Here is a 16826-nt window from a genome sequence, read left to right on the forward strand (position 1 = left end):
TTTTGCACTTTTTCCTGAAAACTTTTTACAATTTTGCAATTAAATTTGCTCTTCTTGTACATTATTGGTGTTTGGTGCAATTCTATCTGTTCTGTATGCTTTCCGCTTGAAAAAACTGTATTCCTGTACATGTAGAGCTTATGCCTCCTTCTGATGCAGAAACACCATTCAAGGGCATGGCCATCGCCCCAGAGATCATCGAGCCTCTACAGACAACCAAAGTCAAAGATGGAAAACCAGTCACCCTCCGGTGCCGCATCAAGGGCACACCGATGCCCACCTTGGCTTGGTTCCGTCAGAGCACCCAGATCCCAGCGACGGAGGAGTTCAAGATAGCTACCGACGGCGACATCGCCACGCTGACCATCGAGGAAGTCTACCCCGAGGATTCTGGGAAGTATACCTGCGTTGCCAAGAACCAGGCCGGTACATCATCGACCAGTGCCGAGCTGCTTGTTGAAGGTAGATGTCTCCTTATACTTTCTCATTTATGTTTATAGTATCATGATAGTTTTATGATCCCCTCTTATATTATTGTAATATATCACTTACTTTTATCAACTCATTCTCTGTATACTTCTTGTTTATTCCTCATATCTTTATCTCAAGCTTGGTATAATAAATCATCCATTTCATCCGTAATTGCAGAGACCACATTCAAAGAAACATTGTCTGTGCCCTTATTCGATCTTAAAATTTCATTTTTTTTTTTATTTATTTATTTTAAAAGAAATATATATGAGCAACTTAAAATATTACAGATTTTATCTGCACTAATAGGTACGATACATATATTCTTTAGATTATCTGTGATTGTACAGAATAACCTCCATATCCTTTCAAAATGCCTAAAACATAAATTAAAACATTCATCATTTAATTTCTTTGCAGTTGCTCTTTCTGATGCAGAGAGTGATGGAACACCAAGCCGCAAGAGTCTATCAAGGTTTGAAATTCTCTTTAATTACTTGCTCTCCACAATATAAAGATGTAATCTATTACCAGTCAATCTAACTAGAGAGAAACAATTTTATTTTAAGCACACATTTTTGCCTGGAGGGTACTTGTAATGAAGAAAAAATAATGACTGCATGTGATTTTATTGCTATAGCAATTCATCATTTAACGAACATCTTTAAATCAATAAAGATTATTTTGTTAATTTACAGTTGTAAATAAGATTAGTTTACATTTTATTCGAGGAGGCGCGATAGCTCAGTCGGTAGAGCAGTGCTCTCGTTATCCGGTGACCCGGGTTCGAAACCAAGTCAATGCACTATTGCCCTTTGGTAAGGCATTAATCCTCATTACCAGGTCCCTTGGAGAGGACCTTAAGCCGTCGGTCTTCTGGTTGCTTACTAACAAGCATTTATTGCTTTCTTAGCTGTCAGGTAAAATAACCACCACTATCACAATATATGTGATTTTAGTCCAGTAGGGGAAATCGAAGAACAGATTTTAACAAGTTAAGATGAACCCATGACCAAAGGGAATCATATGGTTCCTGTAATAAGCCTGTGGGGATCTCAAAATTTAGTCTTCATTAGGTCAATTGAATGTCTTTGTGTTCCTTTTCAGGGAGTCAACCATTGAAGAAGGTGAAGGAATCAAACCTGCCTTCATGACGGTCGCCAAGAGCCAGGTGGTCAGCGCCGGCAGGGAGAAAGTCACTTTTGAGTTCCGCCTCATTGCCGCACCCAGACCTCAGATCCAATGGTTCAAAGACGACCAACCGCTAGAGGAGACGCCACGTCGTCGCATGAGCATGTACGCCGATGTCCATCTGTACATTCTGACCCTGGAACTGACCGACATTGAGCCGGACGATGAAGGGAAGTACCGTATCGTAGCAACCAACAAGGAGGGCAAGGCAATGGCATCTGTATCTCTGGAGGTTACACGTGAGTTTAAAAACCAGGACGAGGTCCATTTACGTTATCTAAGACACAATCATTCTTTTTTTACATTGGTCTTGGGGTCCATGCCATCATCACACACTCATGGCAACATACTCTTACAGGTTTATTCATCTCTCATTCATATCTCTCCATCATCCAATTCTTAATCTCTTTCTCTTACACACATTGAATCTTTTTCAGTTTTATCCATTGGTTTGAGTCAAAACATGACTTCATACAATAATTACATCGCTACCGTATTGAGTGATCATTTTCACATACATGAGAGTGACATTTTTCCTTTACCAACACCATCTTTGACATATATTCATATACTCATGCAATACATGTTACTAATGTTCATCCATGGAACATGATTTTAATCATGTACAAACTTACCATCATAACTATGGAAATGAAGTTTTAGTAATGATATGAACACATGATTTGTTGAGAATGTTAATCCTGATGATGTGACAGTTATGAGCCACGTTCTGAAGTGTGTGAGTTACGTTACCCCAATGATTTACATGGATGTTTGAGAAATGTGTTGGTTATGAGTCAGTCCATTCAAATATCATACTAAAACCTTTCTACACGAGCACAATTCTTTAACTAGACTAACCTTAATAATCTGTCAGTAGTAGTAGATTTCTACTTGCAAAACTTTCATAATGCTTCCTAGTAATTACTAATACATTTATTTTTGCATTTATTTCCTGCTTCTCATTATATTGGACATGTAGTAAGTTGTATTTAATCTGACTCCACCACACTTTACCATTTATACCAAGTAACTTTATTAACTTCATACATCCAGCATCTTGTTTTGATGCAATATGCACTGTAGCTGAAGTATCAGCATTGAAAACAGAGGGCTAGAATGTAAGTTTATTTTCATTGCCAAAAGAAAAAGAAAAAAAATATCGCAACTCCAATTTATGGATAAATGTGTTTTTATTTCATTCCAATTCTTTTTTTAGAAAAATGCAAATAAGTTGTTACATGCCTAAAAATTCAGTATAGGAGATTGAAAACGAATACTGTAAATCAATGTATATGTATGTATTGATGTAACATTTCAGCAAATTTAAAAAAAAAACAAGTGACAAGCATTCAAAATACTTCTTTTTGTGCAGTACATACATGAATAGTTTTATTTCTTGTAGGACACAAAAAGGACTAATACATTTACCAGAACTAAAATTTGATTGTTAATATGTGCACCTCATATTCCAATCATCATTTTTATTGTACAATACATAAAAGTATCCAACAGCTACAACTAAAGTGTGTTGTATTTAGCATGTGAATGTAATCAATCATGTTTGTAAAGATATGTACCTATATTCCATGTTTGTGTATGTTCGTCATTTGGTAGAAGTAGACAACACCTCTGTTCCCGTCACAGGTTTTGTAGTGTCGATGTCGTCACCCATGTCGACCCCCGCTGGCGACCGTGGGGGCTGGCACGTACACAAGATTCGTACTTGGTCCGGCTCCCCCATCACCATCTCCATCCCTTCCTTTATGCATGCCTGCAACCGCCCCTCTGACTTTTGCATGCACAATGATGCCATATATCCGACAATGCACGAAGATGATGATGAAAACTCATCAGAAGTTGACCATATTGATTCAGGTGATTCAAATAAAAAGTTACCAAAATATATTTATCATATTCCCAAGTTGCTTTGAATATTGGAAGACAATATAGGGTAGAAATTTACAGAAGTAATTCATACAATGCTATTTTTCCACAAATTACAGATTGGAAAGAATTTTTAGAAGATGGTTAAAAGTTATCATTGATCATGCATTACAATATAAATCTTCAACAAAGTTAGTTTTGATAAACAACATCACAAAACTGGTGTAAGATAATAATTCAATTGCTCCAATAATGTAATTTGTTTTGTAAATCTATTTTGTCAAGTATTTCTCTTCAAACAACTGTAGTCATTCAAAAAAGCGACATGTTGACTTAAGGCTCAAATATTTATTAAAAACATCATACTTGCTGTTATTCTATATCATTCTGCCATTTTGAATCAAAAGACATTAAATATCCTCAATTTGTGGGAAATGCATAGCTTTGTTAGGTGTTCAATGGGTTCACATTTATGTTTGATACCATTTGTCATTAGTTTGACTATACCTGCCATTTTAATCCATTAGATGCAGTGTTAGTGATGTGTTTTTATATTATCATTTAGTTCTCTGTATTTAGAATGTGCATCTATATGGTTTGATTCCATTTGTGTTCACATCATAATTGCTGTTGAACATTGAGGAGAATATCCAGGATGAAAAAAGATTAAATCTAAATTTAATATTCCTTGTGGTGCTCTTAAAAAAAAAACAGTCACAGAAATGACAATACATCTTTATTCATACTAATAATTCTGTTTAGTCCTTCACTTACATTCATCTCTGTAAAAGGAAAACAAATTATTTTTCATTTGATTGGAAGTTAAATGTATTTAAAATTCTATTTTTTTATCATCTAACTTTGAAGATAATTTTTTCTTCAGCTGTTTAAACTTGTGGGCATCTCACAATTACCAATTACGTATAAGTAAATCTGACAAAGTCATTTTAGGAAGTCATAACAGAGAAATGTGTATCAAAATACCCCTTGAAACAATTTGTAGAGATATAATGATGACAAAAAGTATTGATGATGCAGTTTATAGAGTAATAAAGTAGTTAACTCCTTGATATATATCAAGCTAAATTCTTGGATATTGCCCTTAATGCTTCAAGACTCTGACCATAGTTTACATTTCGAGTGAATGGTGTGAGAATCCCTAAGACTTTCAACTGAAACGGCCAATACGCTGGTTTGCCTAAAACTTTCATAATAGGCAAAGACCTGAGGGTTAAACATAGTTTCCATTCTCATTCGATTGGCCAATAGGGAAAGAACCCGAGCCGCCAAAGTTCATTGAACCCATCCAAACGGCAACGGTCACCCAGGGCGACATGGCCCGGTTCGAGTGCGTAGTGACTGGGCGCCCCATGCCCGAGATCACTTGGTTCCACGGCGAGAAGATGATCAAGCCATCCGATCTGATCGAGATTGGTCAGGACAAAGAAGGGAGGAATTGGGTGGTGGTCCGCAAGGCCACGCCCGAAATCCTAGGTACCTTCACTTGCTGGGCTGAGAATCAGGTCGGACGCACCATGTGTGGTGCCGAGCTGACTCTAATGTCTGGTAAGTGATCAGGATACACCAGGGCAAACCCCTCTGCTGTGAACCAACATAGGCCCAAACAAAATAAAATAATAGCTATATATGTATCAGTTTATTCATTGATTAAGTGATTCACAGATTTTTTTCTTCACATTTCCCTATTCTAAATATGAATTTTTACAAACGTGTCCAAATCACGATTGGATTTCAGAATTTATCTTCAACACATTTACAGTGTGCCTTTCCTAAATGAAGGATTAACAATTTTAATTAACAATGTATCTATAAAACCTTAAAATACACACTAATTAATGAAAATTATTCAGAAATGATATTTTCAGGACATATTTAGGAAAATGAGAGGAAAATTAAAGCAGTTTAAATATTTGACAATGTAAACTAGTTCGTCAGAAATTTTAACAAGGTCTTCATTAATAGGGATGGATTGGAAATGTAGAAAAAATATTCTGCAGAACCAGTCCAAACTCTCTCTCTCTCTCTGAAAAATCATTTTATTTGTATGTAACTGGTTCACCACAGAGGGGTTTAAATGACAGAAAGGTAACCTAAGCAATTGAAGATGGAGCAGCACAAATTGTTTAGATTACTTTTTTAAGCACACATAGGACATTCTAATTTCTGAAAATTCATTGTCCCAATTTTAATAAAAGAAATTAAAAGTTCATTTGAATTTCTAATTTAGGTTTCCATGATAGACTGATTTATAATTACATACAGTACAATGAAATAAAAAGTCTATTAATTAATTTTATAAATTAATGTTTGTATTGAAGTTCCATCATATTCAATCTGTCTTGCTTATCATGTGGTCATTGCCTTGCTTTGCTATCAAACTTTTTAAGTATTGTTAAACCCGCTCAAACTCATACATGTAGGATTATAATGAGAAACGTAGAGATCTATTGTCAACTGATTTTGTGGACACGTTTCTCAAATTAAAAAACTTTTCATTTTGCAAGTTAGTCATGCTTCGGTTTCCTCTCACTTCATTTTCAGCTACTGTGTTGTTGTAGTATGAGTTTAGGACTTTTAGCATGGATCAATGCATCTTTCAGGAAAGAAATATCATCCATCTCTCTGCCATATTTTCTAAATCATCATGCTCTGAATTTACTCTCCCTGGTGAAATATCTTCTAACTTGAATAAAAGAAAAGCACTTCTCAATGATTGGTGTAAATCTATTTATGCTTTCCTCTGGTATTCTAACACTCTTATTATAAGGTATCATGGAGGATGTAACTTTTACATTGCACAGCTAACTTCTTGGGTTAATAGGTTGAGGCATTCATATTTTCAAAATGTTATGATATTAGAATATTCATCTACATACTAAGAAATATGTTTTTTATTCCAAGTGGTAGTATTCATTTGTGGGCACAGGAAATAAGGATATAAAGCAGGAAATGAAGAAAGCTTTGAATTTTTTAAAAGTGCACAGCTTTCACATATGTCTGCTAATAACTTATTTTGCCTCAAACATCAGAGAAGTAATGTTCTAAAAGAATATCATTGTTTAGACTTATAAGTGCAGCATATGGATTTTAAACAGTTTTGTGTTTACCATGTATATGTTCCTGTTATTTACAGCTTTTGGTCCATTTGATCCTATTTGCTAACTATATAAATGAGAAGGGGGCAGGAATATATTTGGTGGGTAACCTGCTTATACGTAATACAAGTACATGTGCCAGGTCCATCCAGCAATTCTCCATCCACGCATCCTCCTATTCCTCTATCTTGCATCTATAGAACCAGAAGAGAGCTCCATTGTCTCTGTCGACAGTAGCGCCATTGTCGAGGGTCCACAGAGCCGTGACCTAGTCAGCGTCGACTTCGAAGGTGTGGACGACCTCGATGAAGAAGGTGTTCCTCCATCTTTTGTCATGCCTGTCCAGGATGTGGAGGTTAAACCAGGAGAAACTGCTCATTTGAGAGTCAAAGTCGCTGGTAGGTTTTCCAAAAAGGAAAGAGAAAGGAAAGATATTTGCCATCTTCTCTGTGGGAACAGTATGCATCATATTTTGTTGGAATGGATCGTAAAAGTGGAATTATTGAAAATGGCCCATGACTATATCATTTTTCTATGTGATGTCATCCCATAACAATTTCCCAAATACTTTCCATACCACCTTATCTACTGGTATTTTATATGAAATATTATCTTACTTCCTTTGTTTCTATAACTTAGATATATATTCAACTTTTTGAAACACACATGTACATGTGATCCATTCAAATCAAGTAGGCTTGATAACTGTTTACTTAATTTTCTGAATTCCTCAGATTTAATGCAAACACCACCCATGTCCTGGGCAATGGGTTAACTGGTATTAAATTGTAGCTTGTTTTATCTTTACATTTTAATGGACAGAATCTTGAAAAAGAACATTTTATGTTAGTAAAAGAAAAATCTTGAACCAGCCTTCATGCTTATATCTGTTATGTTATTGAATATCAGGCAAACCTACTCCAGAAGTCACCTGGTACCGTGATGGCAAGGTTCTTCAGCCTAGCCCTCGCCACACCATCATGTCCGACACCGAAGGCAACGCGTCTCTTGTCATCTCAGAGACCATGCCCGGTGACGATGCTGATTACCTCTGCAAGGCTGTCAATCCGTTTGGCATCGTATCTTGCCGTGCTGATGTCATTGTAGATGAAGGTGAGAGCTTGATTGTTAACACATTGAGTACTGAATTTTGACACTTTCATTTGCTTTGTAGTGGAACCACTGGTTCTTGTAGACAATAAGTTCAAGAATTGCGTCTTGAATGGATATCAATGTCATGGTAATGGTTGCATTTCTATATAATGTGACTTAATATTCTGTTTGAACCCAAGTTATCTCTGTTTTTAACTGGTTTAAATGCGTCCATCTTATGAAATGTGCCTAGGGAGCAATGATATTTCCTTGACAAATCGTATTTGTTAAGTAGGAGAAATATAGATCTAAAATGGTACGGAAATGGGAGAAAGGTTTAAAACTTACCTCCTGTCAGCACCTGCAAATTCTTGTAGAACCTCTTTGTTTTGTCTAAAGTCCATTTGTCCTCATTCTATTGAAGTGGCATATCTACCTGCTTGTCATGTCCATTATAACTTTAGATATGTCTCCATTGGTCTTGTACCCGACTCTGTTCATAAATTCAACTCACAGGTTAAACGTTGAACTTCTGCGTCTGAAACTGAAACTATTACGATTTGAAATACCAATGACCAATGCTTAATTCTAAAACTCATGATATAAAGTACCAATGACCACTTTTGTCGCTTCATTATCTTTTGCATGTATTTGTTTCGCATGTGATGTTTATTTCTTGTAATTATGTATTTTCTTGGAATATTATTGTAATGCCAATGGAAACCAAATTTTTATGTACCTTGTTTGCAAAGACCAAATAAAATATTTTGTATCTTGTATCTTTTACAGAACCATCTGAAGTGAAGAAGGAAAAGCCAGCCATCTTGGTCCAGGCAGAAGCCCAACCCCAGGGCCCTGTAGAGGTTACCCTAGAGGTCCGGGGCAAGGATCTAGAGATTGCTAGCATCAGTGAGGCTCCCTCTATCACCTCTGAGGAGGCCTTTGAAACAGATGTGGAGGAGAAGGAGTTGGATGAGGTGAGCTTTCACATAGTCCTCCATATAGGTCAAGTAAAGTTGTAATACTCTTTTCCAAAAAATGAACATGTAGAACAGAAGTATATAAACCTAGCATATTTGACGATCTTCTCATGTAAAGGGAAAAAAAAGGATTGAGTGGGGAATAGAGCGCTGTTACGATAGTGCCTGTAGGTTGCCACACCTTTCAAAGAGCAAAGAATATACAATTGTATGAATTACCCATTTACTTGTATAAATGATTATACCTTGATAAGGTATGGTTCACGTGCTCTCAGCAGACATCAGAAGTCTTGCGTGCTTTATGAATGAAGATACTTGTAATAAAATGTCACAGAACAAGACAAAATGCTGTTTTAGCGAGCTTTAATAGTGAAATGTTTTGGCACGAAAAGATGCCTCCTCAACGTAAAATGCATAAGAGTTAGTGATGTTTGTTAATTAAAAGTTAAATTTTGATACATCCAAATTAAAGTTGAGCTAACATTATGCCTGATCAACTGAGACGTTATATGCATTTACCAGCTCCATATCCTAACAATATGGTTTTACCTCTAGAGCTGTGCGATAAAATTAGGATCTTCAACATTTAATGCAGTTTGTGTTCCGGGCACATCTTTTCATGCCACTTTGTTTCACCAAGCAACCTTAACACTCTTTAGAGAGTCAGCCATGTTTCACAGTTCATGCTCTTACAAAGGCTAGAAACCGAGGGTTGTGGAACAGCATGATTGCCAAAGTCAATCAATATGGCACTTAGATAGAGAGAGAGCTCTTACAATTGTATAAATATGTCACTTTATAGGCTGAAGGTGCTGAGCCTGAAGGCTGGTTCCAAGATGACGTCCAGATTGAGATCCAACTAGAGGACCTTGGGAAACACCCCGAGGAGGTGATCATGGAAGTCACTAAGAAGATGGAGGAGAAATCTGTGAGGCAAGAGGTTGTGATGCAAGTCGAGGTCACACCTACCAGGGAGGAGGTCACCCTAGCTCCCACAGAGGTGAATCTCATGCTCCCTATGAATAATTTAAGTCTGCAGCCACAGACTCTACAGATGTAATATATGATTGTCATGCTAATAATAGTTGGATAAGTCTTGAATAGTTATAATGCACGTTTTTGAGAGGAAAAACAAGCACCACATACTCTTTCTACCTTGGCTATTGCCAAGTTTCTATCAACAGGCGCTAAAGCAAAGTTTGCTATTTGATGTATATATAACTTTTCTTTGAGTGAATACGGTTATTACCCCAGATTCTGCTAAGGTTTCATGATAATGCACATAAAAAATGCCTGTATGGTTTGTTTTGTGAGGGCCTCCGATCCTGAAAAGCGCTATATAAGAACGAGCTATGATTATTATTATTATCAAAGTAATACAAGCAAATTCTACAAAAATGTACCTTATTCAGCATGAACTGTAGGTGAAACTCAATATTACTCTTTATCTTGTCATTTGATAGGTGCCTGAACAGAAAGCTCCAGTCTTCACACAGCCATTGACGACAGCGGAACTCAAGAAAGGCGAGACGACCGAGATCACCTGCAAGGTTGAGGGTCAACCCAGACCAGAGGTCCAGTGGTTTGTGGACGATAAAGCCATCGAGCCGGACACTCACTACCAGACCGAACACAGGCCGGACGGAGTGTGTGTGCTGACCATCCACGATGTGGAGAGTATGGACGAGGGTCAGTACGTGGTCCGAGCAATCAATCCAGTTGGAGTCGCCTCTACGGAGTCTGAACTGTTTGTGGAAGTACCAGGTGAGGATATCATAGATGATTAGTCTTTTAGGTTGATTGTACATTTAATATCAATCGCTGTAGAAAGGGTAATCAAGTGCTATAGAACTCCCAATTTCTTTGGCAATATGATGTTTGATCAAAGTTGAATTTTCATATAAATACATATTACAAAATAAAATTTAATACAGTAGTGTTTAATTTGCATAAACATATGTCATGTTGTTAATTTACCAAGCATTATAAAAGAAGCTTAAAAGACAGCGAGAGCACCTATAACAGAGAAACTTGCATGTTAATAATAATAAACGTAAGAGCATCTGTTCACTGGTATTGCTGTTTGGATTGGATATTTAGGCAAGATGGCTCCAGTGAAGGTTGAAGCTAAGGCCACCCTGGAGGTTGAGAAACCTCTTGAGACAATTTCCAAGCAGGAAGCAGCCGTTGTTGAGGAACAAGTCGTACCAATGGACAAGAAACCAACAGAAGCTGCACCAGAGGTCATGCCTCAGTTCCAATTAGAGCCCACTCAAAGAGAAATCGCTGAAGTGTATGAAGCACCTAAGTTTGTTGAGGACATGGTGGACTTGGAAATCATCAAGGGCCATCCTGCCAGGTTCGATGTCCAGGTCAGCGGCATCCCCATGCCTATACTGCACTGGTATCGCAATGGCAAAGAGATCAAGCCAGATGACCAGCATGTGAAGTTCGAGTTCGCAGAGGATGAAGGAATCGGTTCCTTGATCATCGATGAAGTCAGGGCTAATGACGATGCAGAATATGCCTGCAAGGCTTCGAACAAAGCAGGATCCGCTGTGTCTAAAGCAGATCTGTTCCTCCAGGCAGCTCACAAAAAGCGACCGGAGAAGCACCCACCAAAATTCATCATCGATATGAAATCACTTACAGCAGTAGAGGGCGATAGCATCAACTTCTTCTGCAAAGTCGTGGGCAGACCTATGCCAGAGATTAAGTGGTACAAGAATGGTGTGGAGCTTAAACTTGGACCTCGCATTTCTATCGATTACGATGAGCAGGGAATGTGCACTCTCCTCATCCGCAACACCACCATGGAAGACGTTGCTACCTTCACGTGCAAGGCTGTAAACGAGATCGGCGAGGCAACGACAACGGCAGAACTGATCTTGGAAGGTAAATCCCTGCTTCTGCTCTTACTTGTTCTCCTGCATGCACTACCATATTGCTTTGTGGCTATGCCAATCGAAGACTAAACTAATCAAGTCACACTTTCTTGTCGCACCTCACCACCCCTGTGGACTTTAACCTTTCACCTATAATAACACGCATGGTTTCACTTTCTGTTGTTGGTTTTGTGCAGAATATTCTGACCTTGTGAGACACAACCTGACCTTAAATGCCTTCCATCATGATAGATTCTCCCGATTAGGGAATCCTCCCTCCTAAAATGTAACTTTTAGATCTCACCATTCCTACATATAGTAATAGTGAAATCAATACTTACATTCCCTGATCACATTATCAACATATACATGTAACATTCAGTGATTAATTTTACGGATGAGTCAATTATCCATCTCAAAAGGAATTTTAAAAATATATTTTCTCTTCATCAGGGTGGAATAAGTTTTTAAATTACATCATTCTGAAAATAATAAGCCAATTCTTGAAAGAAAATATTCAAAGTGATTTATTAGGTGTATCAGTGGGAGAAGAATTTGCTACAATGACAGAACAATCAATGAATTCAAATTCAAATTCCCAAAATGATGCAAGGCATTTCAGCTAAAGGATGATCTCCTATAAACACACTGTACTGAATGTAACATTTGTTTGCCTCTTTGCTTCTTAAAGTGTGTTTTCTTTTTTTCAGGATATTGTTTTCTGTCCGGTGTTATGTACCAATATATTAATGAAAATGATATCATAATCAAGCGTCAGCTTTGTTTTAATAACTTTAACCTTGCTTTTTATGTTCTTTAAGCTTCTGGTGACAATGCTCAGTTAACATAACTTGGAAAAGACACATTTTTTTAAATAAAACTTTTTGTGCTCTGGGCTTTTGTTCTGTAAATACTGCTTAAAACCATGCTAAGGTAACCTCACTTGGTAATGAGAAATCTTCATAGCAAACATGCTTTCTGTGCTTTGGTTAATTAACCTTGTCCTGCATTCTTTAAGCTAATGAAGACCATGTAAACAAAGCAATAATTTGAAAACGATACATTTTCACAATCAGATATGTGCTTTCTGTGGTATGCCCTTCAAATCTTCTTCAAATCCATTCAAGAGTGTGATGCTTCTATCAGCAGCAACCACATGCTTCCTTTTATAATTCACTTTGTTTTCTTGTAAAGTAAATGATTTTTAAGTGCATCTATTTTGATGGTGTAATGGAATATGTTATTAAACCTGGATTGCAACTTTGCAAGTGGATAATGATGATTGTGGTGCATACATGGTTATGTGTACCCTGGACATAATAACACAGCAACTAAACTTCTAAGTAACTTATATGCAATACAGTTTGATATCTTTCATGGTATTTTAGATGTGGTGTTAAATATTTTATTTTAATTCAATTGTTATATGCTATTTTTATAGCTAGCAACTTAAAACAATTGTTCCAATCAATCTTAACGAAGATGGATTTTCTTTATCATTTTTATATGAAAAGAATATAATTATATTGAAAACTTTTTACCCTGATATATACCATAATACATTGGTTCCAAGGAAAATATAGTCACTGTTATTGAATATCAAATAGTTATGTAGGCATATTTTTAAGTGAATGCTTTGGTTAATTGATATGGTTTGAAGGCTAAGACATTTCTATTTAGAACAAAAGAATTGAAATCTGGTACTTGAGTAAAATCCTGTTATTGACTATACCTCTTTATCCAGAATATGACCTACTTTATTCTTAGCAAACTTTGTACCATTTTTGTCTTGTTTGGCATAAATAAATGATTGATATTAGTTTAACTATTACTCGTGGACGAGTTCGGTCATTAACAAAATTACATTATTGGGCTACTCATGTATCTAACAGATTGTGCTACCAAGAACATATTGTAATCTTCCATGCAGTTCCCTAATTTGGAAAATGAGAATTAACACATTTATTGGTGTAGTATAACAAGGATATCGATGTGTATTGCACATTAACACCTCATATTTGCACCATCAATAACCGACCATATAATCAACTTATATATTTATCACTGCAAATATGTGACAAAGTGATTACATAAACATTGAACATATGTGAATACCAATTTGAATATCAGTTTGATATGTTGTGCAATAAATCTTAATATTCAAACATTAAAATATGATAGTAAAAGTAATGTCCAACTTTGAAGATTATCATCAAATTAAACCTCAATTAGACATGTGGTTAATTCTGAAATTAAAAATGAAGAAATTATATTTCACAAATAGTTTTATACTTCTTGCTCATATTTTTGTATAAAACTTATTTTCCTTGGTGTAGCTGTTGCTCTGATGATGCCATCAAAAATTCTAAAACGCAGCTCACATTCAGTTAAAACATAAAAAACTTAAAAAACTATGAGCCAAACAGGCCAATCATGAACTTGGAAGCAAATAAACGACTGTTGAACCTTGTATTTGCTTTGCATATTTATTTTTTCCAACTTTCAAATGTAATTGTGAAAATGTTGTCTGAGCATGTGAAGGTAGCAATAGATTTTTCCTTTGACCTATGACCTTTGTTGGCACTGCTCACCCCTGACCTTTTGGTTTTGTGTTGCACTTGGTAGTTGTACTGATGATCTTTTTTCACCCCCTTCCCCTGTTTTTTGTTTTTGTTTGCCTCCACCCCACCCTTAACACAGGCACGTTGCGTCATCGCATAGCGGAGAAAATGAGCAGTGTGTACCGCATCTACCTTTAGAGCACTATGGAATGCCCCTCTTGCAAATAAAAGCAAACTTTTGCTATGAAAATTAAACAATTTCTTCTTCTTTTACAAGTAATGTTGAAATAAACCAAACTTTTTGCATGCATACTGAGATAGTTAGTGCTAGAGAAGATTTTGAAAAAAGAAGCTCATAGATATTAATTACCTAGATGAAAATCAAACAATTTCTATGTAAATATTCATATTGCTATAGAGTTTAATTCATATCAAGTTAATACATTCAATTGTGTTGACTCTTAATTGTCCTGATCCATGCAAAAGCTTTGGTTTGATTCAATTTATTTTTTGGATAAATATGATTTTCTTTCATAAATGAAATGCCATGAGGGAAAATACATTTATAGTAACCTGTGCAAATTATGTTCAAAGTGTTACCTCATTGCAACCTTACTTATAATACAATAGGGCACAGGACATGTGCATGCTTTTTCATGTAGATTGATGAGAAAGAGTAGATTAGGGGTTTTGCAAACATGTAGTATTTGTACAACTTTTATAACTTTTTGGACATGAGAAAAAAACTAATTTACAGAAGTATGTTTTCAAAGAAACAACTTACTATATTTCTCTTTAGCCTGTTTTCATTCCTTATGTAATTATTTTAAACATGCATGAATAATTGTCAGTTTGTGCTAGGTTCTAGCCCTTTGTAAACATATGATAGTCAACCTATTCTTACTGTGTACACCCTTTCTCTATAGATTGTTTTAGTATGTGATCTTTTTGTGTCTTGTAATGTTAGAAACAAACTTGCCTGAACCGTTGTTATTGTATTTCAATCTGCATCTTGCATATTGTTTTCAATAATTTCCAATGAAGGAAAATGCCTTTTTGAGGAACTTATTTGTCAAATTGGTGGAAGACTAATTTGTGGTCAGGTTTTGTAGTTTTATTTTAATAAGACATGAGACATTCATAAGAGGTATTTTTCAAGCATGATGCATGATCAATTTCCATAATTAGAACAATACCGGGAATAGGTGCTTAATATTGTTTAGTACCGGTAGATCATATATCGCCATTCTATGAGATATAAAGATGTAAATAAATTCTGCTCAGAGAGTGATATTCTAAATTTGCATGATTATGTGAGGACAACAAACATTGAGATACAAAAGCTGGGGACTCTGCATTATGTATTCTATTGCCATTGTTGTTTGTTTTAGTCTGTGTATTATTTACAGAAAAGTCCATTTTCTACCTATCAAAATGTGCTATGGTGTCTTCTATATGTGGGATTATGGCTTTTAAAGGGAAATCATTTGGTATTTGTACATATTTGCAAGAAGGTTATGTACATGTAAGCCATGGATCTAGGTTGTTTGTTTGTACTTTAAAAAGGTTCATTTGTTTTTATATACACATGTACATGTTTTTGTTTCTCTCTGTATCTTTCTGTATGCATGCTTGATGTCTGCCAAAATTCTTTTTCCATATCTGTTGAACATGCTTTTCAAAAGAAATTAGGATTTACCAAAATTTGTACAGTTTGACTGTTAACCTGCTCGTAATTTTTTCATATCCATCGGGGGGAATTTTGGAGCATGTTATTGATTGAAATCAGTTAGAGCAGTTAATTGAAAAAATAAAATAAAAACCAAATGAATTACATCTCTAGTATGATTGAAACAGCTCACGTCAATTTTTTTTAATACACATTTTGTACTATAGGGAGGAAGATTACCTCTTATTATATTTTCCATTTTTATACTAACATGAAATTTTAGTATATGCTGCTATAAAAAGAAAATAGATATATATTTTATTCAACTGGTAAAAAGATATATAGATTTATGTAGAAATCATGATACGTTGGTGTATTTTTAAAGAATTGTAAAGTTGTACAGTAAAATTTGGAATCAATGGTGATTAAGGTGAATAAAAAATTGTCAGGGAATATGCAGAAATAAAATAAAGCACTCTCCAGGCTGTTTTTATTTTATGTATCAATTTTACACGAGTGAACGAAGAGGAAGTGTCTCATTCGAGATGTTCTTGCCGTACGTTTGATAAACTAAATTCATATAGAATGTTAACATTGCAATGGACACCATTCCTTCATTCATCATTGTTCAGTCCCTGGAAATGCTCATGGGATACTAATCCATTACTGAATGTGTTACTTAAGAAGTGGTGTTAATTATATGTTGTATTGTATGTTTTCTCTGGTCTGTTGGTTTTAAGGGTAATGGCAATATATTGATACTTCCTATCATTGTGTTTTTTCTGTTTCTGCTGTTGCCCCTGTGAAAAAGAACAGAAGTTGATTGTCGTAAATTTGTATGAAGATTCAAAACCTGCTAATTATTTCTTAAATTGTGAATGTGGATGTTTGTGCAACTTGTTCACTTTTGAGATATGTATGCTTGCATGTTCCACGATACTAACTAAGCTAACTTGCCAAATGCCTCTCATGCT

The 16826-nt window shown here is 35.7% G+C and overlaps 1 protein-coding gene across 1 annotated transcript in view; it reads left to right on the forward strand.

Annotated features, from left to right (window-relative positions):
* The window catches only part of LOC590007 (titin), a 220906-nt gene that overhangs the window by 42921 nt on the left and 161159 nt on the right, over positions 1–16826 (forward strand). The window contains exons 14-24 of the mRNA XM_030974532.1: positions 136–462; positions 892–946; positions 1579–1901; positions 3280–3540; positions 4819–5115; positions 6866–7063; positions 7575–7778; positions 8547–8734; positions 9540–9737; positions 10201–10501; positions 10838–11632. Coding sequence (XP_030830392.1) covers positions 136–462; positions 892–946; positions 1579–1901; positions 3280–3540; positions 4819–5115; positions 6866–7063; positions 7575–7778; positions 8547–8734; positions 9540–9737; positions 10201–10501; positions 10838–11632 — 3147 coding nt within the window. The remainder of the gene's footprint in view (positions 1–135; positions 463–891; positions 947–1578; positions 1902–3279; positions 3541–4818; positions 5116–6865; positions 7064–7574; positions 7779–8546; positions 8735–9539; positions 9738–10200; positions 10502–10837; positions 11633–16826) is intronic.

Source organism: Strongylocentrotus purpuratus, unplaced genomic scaffold (genome assembly GCF_000002235.5).
Source record: "Strongylocentrotus purpuratus isolate Spur 01 unplaced genomic scaffold, Spur_5.0 spur5_scaffold_7, whole genome shotgun sequence".
Classification (NCBI taxonomy): Eukaryota; Metazoa; Echinodermata; class Echinoidea; order Camarodonta; family Strongylocentrotidae; genus Strongylocentrotus; species Strongylocentrotus purpuratus.